Raw genomic sequence first — 16,136 nt, 5'->3', positions numbered from 1 at the left:
TCACTTTTAGTAAGAACATTGCTGCTTTGTCTGACTAAATGGATTACACTTCATATCCATAATTGCTGGTTTACAATTACCAGAATTCAACATCATGTAATGACTAAGAAGCGCAATACACAAGCATTTATTCACAAAGCCTGAACAGGATCCTAGATATACCAGGAATCATCAGATATATCAATTAACTACCTGAATACCGTAAGAAAACCATGGAATATGACGATTAAGAGATATCCTTTGTGTGATAGCTGTTGCATATCTACATTTAGTCCTCAGGGATTCCAAACAAGCAGTCTGAAACTCAGTTAGAAGTCTTTGATCCCTGAAGGAGAACATGCCACTTGATACTCAAACGCTGGATAGAAAATAAAAAAAAGATGTGTTCACATTATTTCAAATTGCAGTATTTAGTAGACCACAATGCCTAACTAGGATTTCAGGAGCAGATCCCAGCTGAAAACCAAGTGGAGTGTTCAAATTAGGGTTTATTAAGTTAGTTAAGAGGTCTTCCATCAGCTACCTGCCAATCCCACCATATGGGGCTTATCAAAGCAAGAAAGTGGCAGGTCAGAGTGGAAATCTGCCTTGCTCATTTTCCATTGATTTAATGTACCTTTGTGTATGAGTTAAAGCAACCTCTTGGCTGTTATGACTCATATCCAGGCCAGACTAGTGCTCTGCTCACCTCCTGATGTTTCCCAGGAACAGAACTTGGCTACTAGGGAAAATCAACCCCATAAACCCAAAAGCCTCCCACAGTATAGTTTGTTGTGTTTTGCAGCACAAAGTGGAATAAAACTATACATTATTACAGACATATTCAAGAAGAGTTCAGGACTAAGTGTTCCAATTTTTTAACAGCTTGCTATATGATAATCATAAATAGTTCTGCAAAACCCCTTTCCAACTAACCTTTTTTAAAAATTTTCCTATCAACAGTGCTATTAGCACAGGCACTAATATGGATGGCATCTAGGGAAGTGTCTGCATAAAGACAAACTCTGAATGCAAACGAGTTCCAATAAGTCCTAATGCTAAGCCACACTATCGTGTCCATTTCATGCCATATATTTTAGAAGTATTGAATAAAATACTTAACACGGCTTCAAAAGTTTTTTTTATATACTTAAAATTCCCAGCATTATTTAGGATCACATAAGTTGGCAGGTATCACAGGTGAAAAATATAACCTGAATTTTCAAACCGGACAAATAAATAAGAATAACCATTTAGAAATGGATTAAAATAATCTGAATAGATTCTGTACAAACAAATCCAAGACACTAAAATTGAATTTCCCAAGCACAGATACAGGCTGGACAGCAAATGATAAAGAGCAGCCCTGCACAGAAGGACTTGGGGTGTTGGCTGATGAGAAGCTCAACACAAGCCAGCTTCAGTGTGAGCTTGCAGCTCAGAAAACCAACTGTATGCTGGGCTGCATCAAAAGAAGCATGACCATCAGGTCAAAGGAGGTGATCCTGCCCCTCTGCTCTTATGACAGCACCTGCATTGCTGCGTCTAGCTCTGAGGGCAACAATGTAAGAAGGATGTGGACCTGCTAGAGCAAGTCCAGAGGAGGCCACAAATATATCAAAGGGCTGAAGCAACTCTTCTGTGAAGACAGGCTGAGAGAAGGCTCCAAGAAGACCTTAGAGCAGCCTTCAAGTACCTAAATGGGGCCTACAAGAAATCTGGAGAGGGACTTTTTAAAAGGGCATGTAGTGACAGGACAAGGGGGAATGGTTTTAAATTGAAAAAGGGTAGATTTAGATTAGACATTAGGAGAAAATTCTTTACTATGAGGGTGGTGAGGCAATGGAATAGGTTGCCGAGAGAATTGTGGCTGCTCTATCCCCGATACTGTTCTAGTGGAAGGTGCCCCATGCCACGGCAGGTAGTACATGATCTGTAAGGTCCCTTCCAACACAAACCAATCTATAATTCTATTAATATATTATGATATGATTGCCTTGTAATACTAAGGCCTTACTTCATAATCTATAAGTTCACAAGACCAACAGTTTCTCCAACCCTAGGACTAGATTAATTAATGGGAAAAACATAATGGGAAAGCTGGAAATAAATATTTCTCTAATTTGCTCTTTTTTTTTTGTTTTTTCTTTCACAGCTGTGCTCAGAAGGTTGGCTGTAAGTACTCTTCAGATAGAAAAGTTAAAGAACATCTACAAATTAATAAAACCAGATATACGATATTAATATGTCATTTGGAGCTATCAAAACACAGGACAACATTTGGAAATGAGAAAGATCCCTCCATATATGCAAATTGAACAGAATCTGAAAGAAGATAAAATCGATATTTTTTCACCCAAAATCTCTTGTTAGCACCACCCAACAAAGTACTACAAAACCAAGGAAGTGACTAGGGTCTTTAGTCGCTGGCGCGTTTTGTCTCTATCACCATATGTGAAACATTAATGCAGTCTTGTCTTTGTTCCTATCATAGCAACTATTAGTTTGGAAAAAAAACCCTAACTCCAAACTAGTCCATAGCACTAACAAGGATTTCGTATTGGTATAGTCACCAAAGTTCACAAAGAAAAAAGCTTCTGTAAAGTGTAAGCTTCTGTGTATTTTGTCACAGTCAGCAATAACTTGGTTGTAGGTATTTTGTGCTGCAATTCTTTGAAGGTTTCAACTACAATAATAATCTGTTAGAAAATGCATGCAAAATATCATATAGAACAGAAACAATAAATTACCAAGCAAACTCCATTCATTAAGAAATAATTAGAAAAACTTTCAGCAGAATTAAATTTATGCACATACAATTTTATCTGCATGTGCAGGATGTTTAGAATGATTTAAGGATTTTAAAACAAATTAAAATATATATATAAATAATAGCATTATATTAACTTTTAAAAATACCTAAAATACCTTTGTTTCAAGTGATTGCATTAAGAAGATTAATTATAATGATACAACTACTACACTATTTAAGATTATGTTAGCTCTTCAATTACTAACTCTTACGACTATAACTCAACATCAAAAAGGTATTATGTGTTGAAAACTGGCCCATGGTTTCTTGCACATGAAAAAAAAAAGGCACATGAAAGCGTAAAAATAATTCTACTGTTATAAATTATATATAATTTGAAATTGCTATTGTGTGAAAATTTTTTACTTCCTTCAAAGGAACTGGAAGTCCCCAGAGGAAACTGGTTTTCTTCAGAATTTAACAGAATTGGTGTCCTACCACACAGAAACATTTGATTTCAAGCAGGACTTGTGGTGGAGCATTCCACCTCAGACCTGCAAATATTATCTAATACAGCACAAAATAATGCAAAAAGTTTTGAAATACATATTTACCCAATAAATTGCCAGTATTTCTGCTGCTCCATGAAGCACATTAAAGATACTTATTAGACAAGGAACAAAATCCTGCAGTTGAGAGAACAAGTGTAAGACGGAAATTTTTCTGAGGTAAACTGACTATGGAGCCACACTATGCAGTTTTTACAGCTGAGGAACTAAACCCATTGAAAAAACAGACTTGTGTCAGCATTCAGAAGTTGAGAATTTCTGTATTTCATACTATGTTCATTTTTGTTCATGATAGCCTAACACCACCCCAAAACATTTTTCAACACTGAAGAATGGACACCACTAAGAAGAGCCTGATGAATGCAAGAGGTGACCTACAGTAGCCTGCAGAGTACAGTGGATCTGGGCAGCACTGTGAGGGTACTGTAAGACATCGTGAGGATGCTGTACATCATTTAGTGGAAACTACCTGTGTTCAACATGGTTTCAAGTCATTTCAGCACTGCATACTCTGTTGTCATTTCCATGGTGTCAGCTTTCTGCAGACGAAATAAGCACACGGATCCTTCCTGTCCTTGGAAGGGTACTGTGAATTATTACAACAGAGTTTCTGAAACACCTTGAGATCCCTGGATAAAGGCACTGGATGAGTGTGAAAGTTCTTTTTGTATGCTTTACTTTTTTTTCAGAGTATAACTTGGATCTTACTTTGCTTCCAGTGCCAGTGCAATGATGCCCGCAGCCATAGGTGCAGAGGCTGAGGTTCCAGTATGGCTGTCTGTGCAACGCTGCCTCAGGTCTGTGGTGATCTGGAAGAAATTGAATGTGCGAAATTTAAAACACAGCTTTAGAAATCAGAACAGGTTTCATTTGCTCGAATGAGCTGCATGTACATGGACCATATTTCCTTCTTTTATTGCAAGGAAAGTCAAAAAAAAAAAGTTGTCTGAACACATGACATTATACTCTGAGCCTGAAGTCACTTGTGAACTTGGAGAACTTCACAAGTTCCTTTGTTGCACTGAAAACATAAGTTAGTCTCCATTCTTCTCATGGCATGATAAAGACTTGTAAATTAGAAAAACATGCAGAGGGTTTTAAAACAGCACAGTTAGAACTCTGCCCTTCTACTGCATTTATAGAATACTTTCCATCTAAGAATCTCAAAGTGCTTCACAAACAAGAATGAACTCCATCTTACGGAACTCCCTATGTACAGACTGGCTATGCCCAGAGACTATAGGAGAGGTATGCAGGGGTTAATCAGGTTGCCTGAAGTCACACTGGAACTATGTGACAGAATAGAATACCACTGGGCTCATGCTAAGTACTGTGTTTAATCCTTCCTTCATGCCTTCCTATTCACATGAAATTAAGCAACAATCCATTGGAAAGTCCTGATGTAATCACAAATTTGACCTAGACATTACCAGCTAATTACTTATTTGCAGATCTAAATTGTTACATATTACTTAGGCCACATATTTTTGTATGTAATCTAAAGTGGATATATAAACTGTAACGTGCACTACCAACTAGAGACAGAGTCTTTTACTTAGCATTAGGATATCATAATGAATTTTAGGCAGCCTCTTTCTGTAAGACAGTATATCACACACAAAAAAATGTGTTTATTCTAAATTCTGCTTCTTTCAGGCAATCTAAAGAGATTATAACCTATGATCTTCTTCCAAAAGAAGTAGTTGCTAGCAAGAGCAAGGTAGGAGAGATAGGAAGACACTACTACCTAACAGAAGTTCAAGCAAAACCCATGCAGACTTGAGAAAAGTTCCTAGCAGACAGCAGTAGCAGTCCACCGCACGGAAAACTCCACGAAGGTGCCAGAGTGAATGACTTGTGACGCCAAACGTTATTCTCAGCATTTCAGCTAATCCCTGAGACTCATTCACAACAAGACATCTGCCTGGGAGGCAAGGAACTTGCTCACACAGCTTCCTACCTAAGCAACCAGAATTACTATGTCTCCATTTCCTCTAATTCACTAATACTTCATTTGCAACACAGGTATGCAGAAAGATGGGAAAAGGAGAGATCAGAGGATCAAAAAATCACAAAAAAGCACAGGGCATGTAAAAATGTCTGCCTAGATTTGAAACTGGAAGATATGGAAAATACAACCTGAAGAAACAGCCACATCCTCTCTGGGCAGAATGCAAGCAATTGCATTCAGAAGGGTTATGTTTCATACATTTGCATTTGCCATACTCAGTAGTGTATGTATACATAATGTGTATAAGGCTGCTTAAAGTGCTCATGACATATAAGCATACACAAGCTAACACAGAAGACTTCTAATAGTGAAGGAGCTAACAGCACCAGGAAATTATTACTGAATGCAAGTTAGTGAGCAAGCGAAACAAAATGGAGGTTTTAAGAAATTTGAAGAGGGATAAAGGTATTTATAATGCCATATCCTTAAATTAGTGAATTTCCCAGAAGTCAGATTTCTTGAATAACGAAGTCCAGAAAGAAACTTTTTTTCCCCCTATTATTTAATATCTTTCATAAATGCACACCTTGTTAAATAATTTATTTTATCTTTCACCAGCTAAAAGTTGAACCCCATAAACAAAATGTTCATGTAATTTCTTCTTTCCTAATGACTGTATTAATTTAAACAATGAAAAGTGTTGGAAAAACCTTTATGTGTGCAAATCCCATAAACGACCTGATAATGCTAAGCAGTGAAACTGCAGCAGGAACTGTCCTAACATGACATACAGCCTGTATGTGCAAATGCAAGTAGTGATTTTGCAGGTGGGATTAACATGTCCAAAGACTACAGGATGACAAGCACCCTAATAGGTACAAGATTCAGGTATCCCATTTGTAAAAACACTGGCCAGCACTGTGGCAAGGAGTAAAAGGAAGATCAGGAAAAAGAAAGGGCAGGAAAAGGGACTAACACATGCTTGTCTCTTTTGTAGCCTGGCACCCTATCCCTTGTAAAAAAGTGGTACAGCAGGCACTTTCCTCAGAGGACCACAGGTTAGCAAAGCCTATGGGAGCTCAGGCAGGGAGAACTGCCCTCAATAGCAGCTTTTTCTTAAGAGACAGCCTCTCTCAATACAGTGAAAAGCACACTGAATTGTGCTATCTGTATCTCTCATCCTCTGGAATAACATGCTTCCAGAGTGTTTTATTGTCCTGTAGCTACAGATATTAAGCACAACAAACCACGACAGCTCTTTATTTTGCAACATCTCTCACATTCAAAGCGGATGTTGCGGCAGCAGTTTGAACTACAGATCCTTATCTCTCTCCTTCACTCAGCAAATATTTCCACAGAAGTTGTGTAGGGAAAGCTTCCTACGTGGAAATCCCATTTGAGCTATTCAAAGCCAAGTTACTGACAGAGGCTGAGATGTTTAAGTTACCTCCAAGATCTGAGTTATTTTTTCAGCCCTATGGATTCACTGTCAGAGAAGAGTTGCATCCACCCTAAGGTAAAAAAAGGGTACAGGACCACCACTAGGCGAGCAAGCTTGAAGAATTAAAATGTTCCCCAAACTCCTGAACCACATGAGGGCAACATCATTAATTACAATAAAAGGATGTGGTATCTGACAGCATCACGAAGCTCTCATTAGAGTATATTAGCTGTCATTCTGATAGAGTGGGGAGAAGCAGAAATTTTTGCATCTTTTGTTGAGTACCACACATTTGTATGCTTCAAATACCTTTGCAACAATTGCTGAGCTATGAAAATGTTAATCAGACTGCCCAAGAGAAGTCCATGCCATATTTCTAGGGAGATGAATTATATTCACTTCTAAATCTTTTGAATCAACTAGATTTGATTGAAGACAATGACAGTGTTTCTGGTACTGGCCTAGTTTAGCCAACATGAAATCAGCAACCTAGGACAAACACCCTGATGAAAGGCAGAGAAAAATGAAATGTATCACCACAATGTAATACCTGCCATATGCAGAAGTCCAACAGCTTTCAGAAAGTCCATGTACTTATTAAAGAAAAAACTCTAGAGCACTGCGATAGTTTTATAGAAGTAACTTGCTCTGAAGAGTTAAGGAGATGCCATTTCTGTACAGTCATTATTAAGGCTGCATAACCAATCTTTCCATAGTTTCACTGATCGGGAGGTTAATGGCTAAGGTAAAAAAAAAAGATTTCCCTTGGCACTCACTGTTCATTCCCAAGCCTCTGCATTTCTCGCTATTTCATATTCAGTGACATGAGCTCTCTGAACTTACTGAACCATTATTTACCTTCTGGTACAGTTCTTCAAGATATGTTGATTTCTATAAAACTGTGCCCCTAGAAGTGATATGGGTTTAATGAAAATCTCCTGTTCCTTCTCATATCTTTTGTGTATCTGAATCTACTCAAAATTGAAGGTGCCAGGTTCTGTGTATCTTAATACACTGAACGTTTCTGAACAAGAACAGGGTTTTTTTTGTGTTTTAAGAACTGGCAAGACATGTTGGGGTTTTTCTGGTTTTGTTTTAGGTTCTGCTTAGAGTAGAACCTAGTTGGCAAGGCAGAAGCATATCTCAGAAGAGAAGGAACAGAAGGAACTGGCATTTTTTATAAAACGAAATAGGTGGAACATTAAGTTATTTTCTGAAGGTTAAGTCATGTAATAGGTTCATAAATTATGTTTGTGAGCGACTTTCATATGTAGATTCCTTAGTGCTTTAAGAAATAATTTGAAAAAGGAATTGAAAGGAAAAGTGATGCATTTGTGCAACATGTCCAATAAATGAAAGGCCCCTACTGATAACTGTATCAGGTTGTGTTTAATCTGCCCTAGCTGCATGGTCTGCAGTTGAGGAAGCTATCTTCCAGCATTGTCCTACAGTATTCAAAATAGCAGAGAAGAGAATAATAGAAAAAAATACCTTAACAACTGTATAGTAGCCAGCACTTCTGCACTCACTGTGTTCTGAGAGATAACCTCTGTTAAGTATATCTCTAAGGTCTTTACCTATTATTTGCCCTTGTCCCAGAGTGTGAGCTTCTACACCTACACCTATGCTGGCACTTTGCAGCTGCTCTTACAAGCACCTAAAAGTAAACCTAACCCTTTTCTCAAAGAGTCTATACAAAAGGCATACACCCAGCTGCATCTGCAAAAGGCAGTCTGCACATTTTGGGCATGACAATACATCCAAAAGGTTGGAAACTCTGTTTCCAATAATGTGCTAACAGTACTACAATAAGATTTGGTAAAGCATGAAGTCAAGCACACTTGAAGCAAGAAGGAACTCATGCAAGATGATCATTGTGTGCTTAACTGTAACTGTTAGCTCAAGTTATTTCAGGCCAGAATTTGCTTCCATTTAGTTTTGCTCAAAGTCAGTATATAAAAAAGCTCAATATGGAAAAGACTTGTGTAGAAATTATGTTCTTATGCTATCATTGTACAAGACTGAAAAAAACCTCCAGACTAGAAAACCTTTTAAAAATACATGAGAAAAAGTAAGAATGAGTTCATTTGATTTTGATTGTAAATCCCACACCACGTCACATCTTCCTCACTTATTGCAGCAGTATTTTTGCTTCCTATTCTGAATACAGGAGTCTCACTCCAATAAACCAAATCACCATAAGCCTTGATCAAATATTGTTTCTTTTTTTCATGTTACAGCATGAATTTGAGCTCTTCACAGCTAATTTGTATATTGAATATATATTTATATGCATAATAGAATTTGGAGATTTTAAATTTAATAATAATCTTTCTATTTTTATTCTATTATTATTTTTCCCTTCAAACTTATCACAAGCTCTAAGCTTTTTGTGAAAAAAATATGAAGAAAATCTGACTCAAAAGAGGCAGCAGTCTAAACAAAAATGTGAGATACGATGCAATGAAAAGGATGTGTGGTACAATAATGAAAATAAATACACATCTTTATTCTAGATTCTTGTAGCATTTTACAGCAGTTGAAAAACTTTGTCCTCCAAATTTTCAGTTGTCTTTAGTTCGGTTCTTGGTTCAAACAAGATTTCTTTCCAAGCCAAATGAGGTTTGATAGTTCTTCAGTTGGAATATATTTTAGTATACAAGTTGGAGAAGACAACAGTGATACTATCACTGCTTTCAAAATCAGACTATAAGCAAGACGGTCACAAAGGTGACAGCAAAGTCCCTGCTTCCATATGTGTGCATATTGAAGGACTGCTTAATATTCAGTTTGAACTGACCTCACAATTTCATGTAATTTCGCACTGGGCTGCACCATAACAGAAGCATGTAGTTGTTACCCATTATGAGAGTTAACTGGTTTAAACACAACACAGAAAGCTACTGACTGCATCTACTGCACAGTGTTTCGCTTTGTCACTGAAGGTGTCTGGAGGGGAAACATGCTTGCCTTGCTTTAAATACCAAATAGCAAAACACCCTCAGGTAGGGTGTGTGTTTCAGAAATCAACTGATAACTGAAATGCAGGAAAAATAGTCTTGGAGAGAATATTTATGGTCTGCTATTCAAGCATTTGAGATCAGTGCATCTTATCACACAGATAACATCAAAGTTGTTTTGCACAGAAGTAGTCAAGGGTAAATTAAATTGTGGTAAACGAAGGATCAACAGATTTGGGTTACTTCCCATGGCTCCTTAGTACACTTACGTTTTTACCATTTGCTGTGCAAAATGATACACTGTGTAGGAATAATCCGAAATTGGCATATGCAACTGAACTGCTCCCAAAAGAATGTCGGATCTTATTAGTAAAAGCACTCACAGCTTACAAAATTGATGGATTTCAATTAAAATTTATTTTTACTTTTCTCCAGTAGCCTGTGTGAGATCTCCAATGGAGACATTGAGAATGTCTTTAAAGAGGCATTTTTTTTTTTAATAATGTTTATGTAAGATCTCTTCATTATTTCCCTAATTATGAGATAATATATGTTTATGCTATATATAATAATTAATCTCTGCTTTGTAAAGTATACCTTTCAAAAATCTTACAGTAAAGTAAAAAACTCTACGTATTAGCACAGTGCACAAATTCTGGAAGTGATAGGTACTATACTTCAGTAAAACAAAAAAATGTTTCAGAAGGAGGTCTCTAACAATAAAGGTGAGATCATCTTCACGTGTTTTTGATGCTAGTTTAAGTCATAAAGGAGTGACATGTAAGAAATAAACAATCAAAATCAAATTAAGTCGCTATTACTTTTTGTCATGTAACTCGGAACAAACTTCAGTAGCACATGAGAATCTGCAATACTGTAGTATAGAAATACCTACACCAATACCTATATATTGAAATAGTAATTCTGTATTCCATAAAAGCAGAATGTCTATGTTAATTGAAAAGAATGGAAGACAAAAAGACAATCATGAAGAAAACTACAGCTATCAAAAAGCCAGAGGGATGCACAAAGGTTAAATCAGCTGACTAGAAAACTACAAATAAAGACTGAGAAGCATACAGGTATTTTAATAGATTTTTGTAAAAGTGAGCAAGGATATGCTGATCAACAAAAAAAAGTATTGACAGGTGAAAGAAGCAGTAATTAACTAGCTAACAATAAATAAATAAAAGTGAAGAAAAGACAAAGTGGATAGCAAGGAATAAAAATTAGAAGATAGAAGGTGCACAAAGGTGGTAAGGAAGGACAAAGATGAAATGTTGAAACTTACAAGAATAAGGTATAAAGATGTTTTATTTTGAAGTATATCAGAAGCAAAATAATCCCAAAGCAATATTGTTCTACTTGTGCAGAAATAATAGAATAGTTAATAACAGTGTACAGTAAATGGTTATTTCACTGAATGTTCCTTTTTGGAAAAAAAATTCAGAGCACAGAAAGATGATAAATCATCCTTTTATTTATAGCTATTTTAAATAGCAAGCTTAAATCAGAAAGTTTGGAAGCACCAAAGGCTTTTACAAGAGCTGGAAAGGGAACATGTCAGACTGTACTGTTGATTTTAGCTAGTCTTTGAACACTGGAGAAGTTCCAGAAGACTGAAAGAAAACCCATGCAGTGTCAATATTTTGCAAGGGTAAGCACCATTGTCCTAATAATTTCATCAATTTCCCAAGCTTTTATCTAGTGTAAAAGAATTTATACAAGATTTAAACTAACTATGAATACATTAATTAACTAGTATTATATTTATTGGTGGATAACATAAGCTGCTGGAAAAGAGCTTGCCAAAGTACTGCAAATTATTTTTCTGGCCACCACTTTGTTTGAAAGTAGTATAATTAGGATTCTACAAGACACGTAATGTGATACTGAACATTAAATAAAATTATTTAAAAGATTAAAAGTTTACATGACAATATATAGGTTTAAAATTGAATAATTATGAGGTCTCAAAAGCTAAGCATATATAAGAAATCAGACACATACTTAGAAGCAGAGAAATTATGTATGTGCTTATAGCACAGATGAAACATGAGCCTCTAATTGGGCCTTATACAATTTGGTTCTTGGCCTTAGTATGACTTAAAGCTTTTATCAAAGACCTGGAAGAAAACACAAGAACCTTGAATGCTGTACTTAGAGAAACTTTGGAAAAAGAAGAAGTGATGATGAGGGCTGGCCTGGATAGAGTACTAAACCAGTAGACCAGGTGGTAAATGATTCAATAAAGAGCCCATAACTGTCTTTGTATCTGCCCTTGGGCCACTAATTCTGAAACAGAGAAGCAACAGCTCTAAGAGCGGACTGGACATCATACCATGCTGAACACATTACATGGCTGTAAAGCTGGCAAGACTCAGGCTTAATGTATAAAGAAGGGGTAACTGAGTTGGCACTCAAGGATACACATTTTCTTGTGCATTTGGCACTGACACTGCTACTGCCTAGTGTGTGCAGTTTGGGTACTCCAAGCTCATAAAATGGAAGAAAACACGCCTTTTACAGAATGATAGAAGCAGTTTACCTTCATCCATCAAAAGGGATTAACTGTTCAGGCTACATGGCTAGAGTGAAAGACATTAGACAACTAGAGTGCTTTTCATACTAGCAGTAAAATCTGTGACACAACCAAATGCCTAGAAATTGAAGCTAGAGGAGCTCAGATAGAAAACAAGAAGTTTTTTTAAAGCAATGGGTAATGAAAATCACTTGCCCTAAATTTAAGTGGATTTTCTGTCACTGGAAGCTTTCTAAACAAGACTGATTGTCTTTAGGAAAATTATTGTTGAGTTGACAGCAACTGCTGGATTTGAAGGACTCAGGGAGACCCACAGACTTACTTACCTAAGCAAGAGGCCAGGCTGGCGAACAACAATCATGTCTGCTCACCTTATATTGTATTAGCCTCACTTAAACATGAAGTTAGCAAAAGTCTTTTAAAGGACAGTAGAGAGGATTTAATCACAGAAGTGAGGACTGCTGGGAGACACAGTAATTTATTTTCTTTATTATTATTTATCAGGGAGAACAAGAAACACGCCAAGAAGAGAGATAAGCTTTCAGTCAGGAGAAGCAAGTTAAGAACAGAAAAATTACTGGAATGGAGAAGTACCTCAGAACAAGTTTAAAACAAAAATTAGATCTTCTGAAAATAGGGATGAACTCAAGAAGGAATGGCCAGAATCCCAGAATCCTGAAGACAAGGCAGACAGTATTAAAAAAACAGAGCTGCAAGAATTTTTAACTCCTCACCATTGCCAAGAGAGGTATCTTCTAAGAACCAGAATGAAAGTGAAGTTAGATGTGTGTTTACAGAAACATCTAGGGAAAAAAAAAAAACCCTAAATTTCTGATCAGGAAGAACATATGATCTGTAAGTTATACACTAGAATAAATAAACAGGGAAGAAGACAATATTACAAACCTGATTAAACCTAGTAAAAGGGTTCAAAAGTTTAAAAGCAGTAATACCGAATATTGGAAAATACATTGAATTCACTTAATTTGAAAAAGCAGATATAGCAAACAGATACTAGTGGTGTCAGAATTGTAACAATTTGTTAGCTTCCAGAGAAGATGAGAAGGTAATGGAAAATGGATGCTGGCTGTTTTGGAATGAGATGAGGAATAATACAGGAAAGGTAAGTTCTGAGCTCAATCTTGGTTACAATACATCAGCTAGGCAGCAATCTGAGTGATAATGGACTATCTTTGAATGTAAGAGAGGAATGATGCTGGATCAAAATAAATCTGAAAAAAATATAGAGGTACATAGGAAAACTGATAATACCATGTATGTAAAATATGAAAAACATTGATAAATGGGTTAAAAACAAGAGGAGACTATATTCTCAGGCCTACTGATGGGCTACAAGATATCTGTAATGAAAGAAATCTGTTTCGGTGGCAGTGGCAATAGGATCTTTGAAAGCATCACTCAGAACTAGCAGCAACGAGGTGAGTGGAAAAACCTGCTACAAATATGGTGTACCTGCATTGCGTTAGGCTGCAACATGCAGAGGTACCCATGCTTGTTTCAAAGAGCAGTATGCTGGTCCCAACTGAGTAACACACTGGGGCTTAATGAACTTGCCCACATATGATCTTTTCCTGAAGCAATTCATTAATTAGTATAAATGAGTTGTCTTCCTCTCCCTTTCCCCAAAGTCATATGCCAACACAAACTCATATAAATTAAAAAAAAAAAAAAATTAAATCATACAATTTTCCTGTCGTAGGATTCTCCACTGCTGTATGTTGTAGCTAGTGTGGATGCACATTCTTCCAGATACCATGGCTTCTTCCCACTTTCAGCTGTACTGCTTATAGAGATAGTATAGATGCTGTTGGTGTAGCCATCACAGGAACAGTGGTCACGACTTCTTCCACCATTTCCAGATGCCCAAACGAAGACTGAACCTAAGCCTCTTCGCCCCTGTATGGAAACAGCACAAAAGATTTGATTAATAATTCTTTTCCTCTTCATCTGCTTAACAAACAGGTCTTTTCCCCAAAAATGACATCTGATGAGAGAAAGAGAACAAAAGAAACTAGCTCACTATGAAGAACCTGAAATGAAAACAGCATTTAGAAGAGTTAAGACCCAGACATCAGAAAAATTCAGAAAATGAGTGGTATGAACACAGCTTTAGAAACAGCTTTAAGACAGTGTCTGTTTGCTGCTCTGCATCTATGCTATCCAGCCATACCAAGAAAGAGATGTTGAAGACTCAGAAGTATTAAAGTATCATACTGGGTGGGAAAAGGAAAAGAAATATCATACTTGATATTAAATCTCTTTGTAATGCATTACACCTTTTATTTATTAAGGTGCTCTCAGCTGTCTCTCCTTGGGTTGCCTTGTGGCACTAAGTGTAGTCTGGGTAACATTATACACTGTGAACCGGAACATTATTGTTTCACAGACACTGACAATCACAGAATCAGAGGATACCTGGTGGAAAGGGATCCAGATCATTTAGTCCAACCCATCTTGTCCATTATGAATGCTATATGCACAACACAATATATAAACAAAAATGGACAAAAAGAATAGATTCTTATAAATCTATCCTAATGAAGCACTAAAGCATTAGTTCAACATGACATTTTAAACATATTCTAGCTGGGAAAGTTACTTCAGCATATTAATAATTTCAAATGAGGACTTAAAATAGGTAATCTCACCTTGACTTTTTCTTAATGCACCGAAGTTTATATATAGTGTCCAAATGAATCAAAACATTTTTGGTGGTTCTAGTACTCTGAAACAGGCATTGATATGAAAACTGAAAATGATCAGTTACCTGTATTACTGATATACAGGAATTAAGAGTTACTGACATACAGGTAATTGGACTTTTCCTTATTTATATTTACATATTTCATGCCGGTGAATGAAATTAAGATTCATGCAACTATAGGATCTGCATTAATTAGCAGCACTCTTTATCTGGAAGCATATTACAGGAAGCACTGTTCAGACAGAAAGGTTCACCAAAGAGCTAAATTTAACTTAGATTAAACCAAATTGTGCCACTGTTTCTGACATGACATCCTCTCCAAGCATGGGACGTCCCTCTCAGTTGTAATTATGTTAACAAAGAGTCTCATTTATACCTCATTTGCTTGCAACTCATCATGTATGTATGATAAATTAACGTTACAATACATAATACACCACTTTCTGCCCATGAATTAATTGCTTGGGTATGGGGGGGGTTTGTGTGTTTGTGGTTTTTTTTTCTAAACAGACTGCAACTGTGTACCACATAAAATATAAAGACAGCTGCTGGACATCTACCAGGTCAACCTAAACAGTTAGCAATACAAAGATTCATTTAATCCAGATGCTCAGAGGGGTTTCACTAGGGCTTTTTGAGCTGAGCATAACTGCACGTACACCAATATAAGACAAAAAACCCTTCACAGTTCACAACCCAGGCTTGCATTTTCAAACACCGATGAATTTCATTTTGTGAACTTTATAAAAGCATACTACCTGGAGAGACTCTTCTCTTCAGCATAGTAAGTTAAATATCAGATTCTCCCAGCTAGTGTTCATATAAGGTTATGTCCTCAAAATGCAACTTTTCATTAAAAAAACATTTCAAGCAGAGAAAAAAAATCCCAGGGTGCCAAGTTAAATGTATTATGATATCCACATTCTCCAGAGAAAATCAGTCTGACCAGCTGGGAAGTATAAATATTTGAACTTCTTTTACTTCCTTTAGTTGATCTTAGCTACTACACGAACAAAAAGATGCAAAATAGTAACATTTCTTTTTGTTTTAAAGACAACCTATATGAAGCGTTAAAAGTCTCCTTCCCCACTTTACGAACTCTCACCAAATCAAACCCCCCTTTCTGTCTGGGGTTCTTGTCCTGCCTGCTTTTCTTAGCCAGCAGGGTCTGATTCGGAGCTTCCCAAAGCCAGTGGTTTCGGATGGGTTTTGCAATT

The 16,136-nt window shown here is 36.6% G+C and overlaps 1 protein-coding gene across 2 annotated transcripts in view; it reads right to left on the bottom strand.

The window, feature by feature from the left end:
• PCSK5 (proprotein convertase subtilisin/kexin type 5) overlaps nt 1-16,136 on the bottom strand; it is a 259,399-nt gene that overhangs the window by 121,458 nt on the left and 121,805 nt on the right. For both annotated transcript variants that reach the window (XM_061470825.1, XM_061470826.1), the window contains exons 8-9: nt 13,899-14,111; nt 4,009-4,109 (exon numbers count right to left, since the gene is read on the bottom strand). In XM_061470825.1, coding sequence (XP_061326809.1) covers nt 4,009-4,109; nt 13,899-14,111 — 314 coding nt within the window. The remainder of the gene's footprint in view (nt 1-4,008; nt 4,110-13,898; nt 14,112-16,136) is intronic.

The sequence above is a fragment of the Pezoporus flaviventris genome, unplaced genomic scaffold, assembly GCF_033815535.1.
Source record: "Pezoporus flaviventris isolate CSIRO_AGI_PZ_B2104156 unplaced genomic scaffold, CSIRO_AGI_Pfla_v1 ptg000064l, whole genome shotgun sequence".
Classification (NCBI taxonomy): Eukaryota; Metazoa; Chordata; class Aves; order Psittaciformes; family Psittacidae; genus Pezoporus; species Pezoporus flaviventris.
Note: the sequence above shows the minus strand (reverse complement) of the source record. Positions and strands in the feature narration are given on the sequence as shown.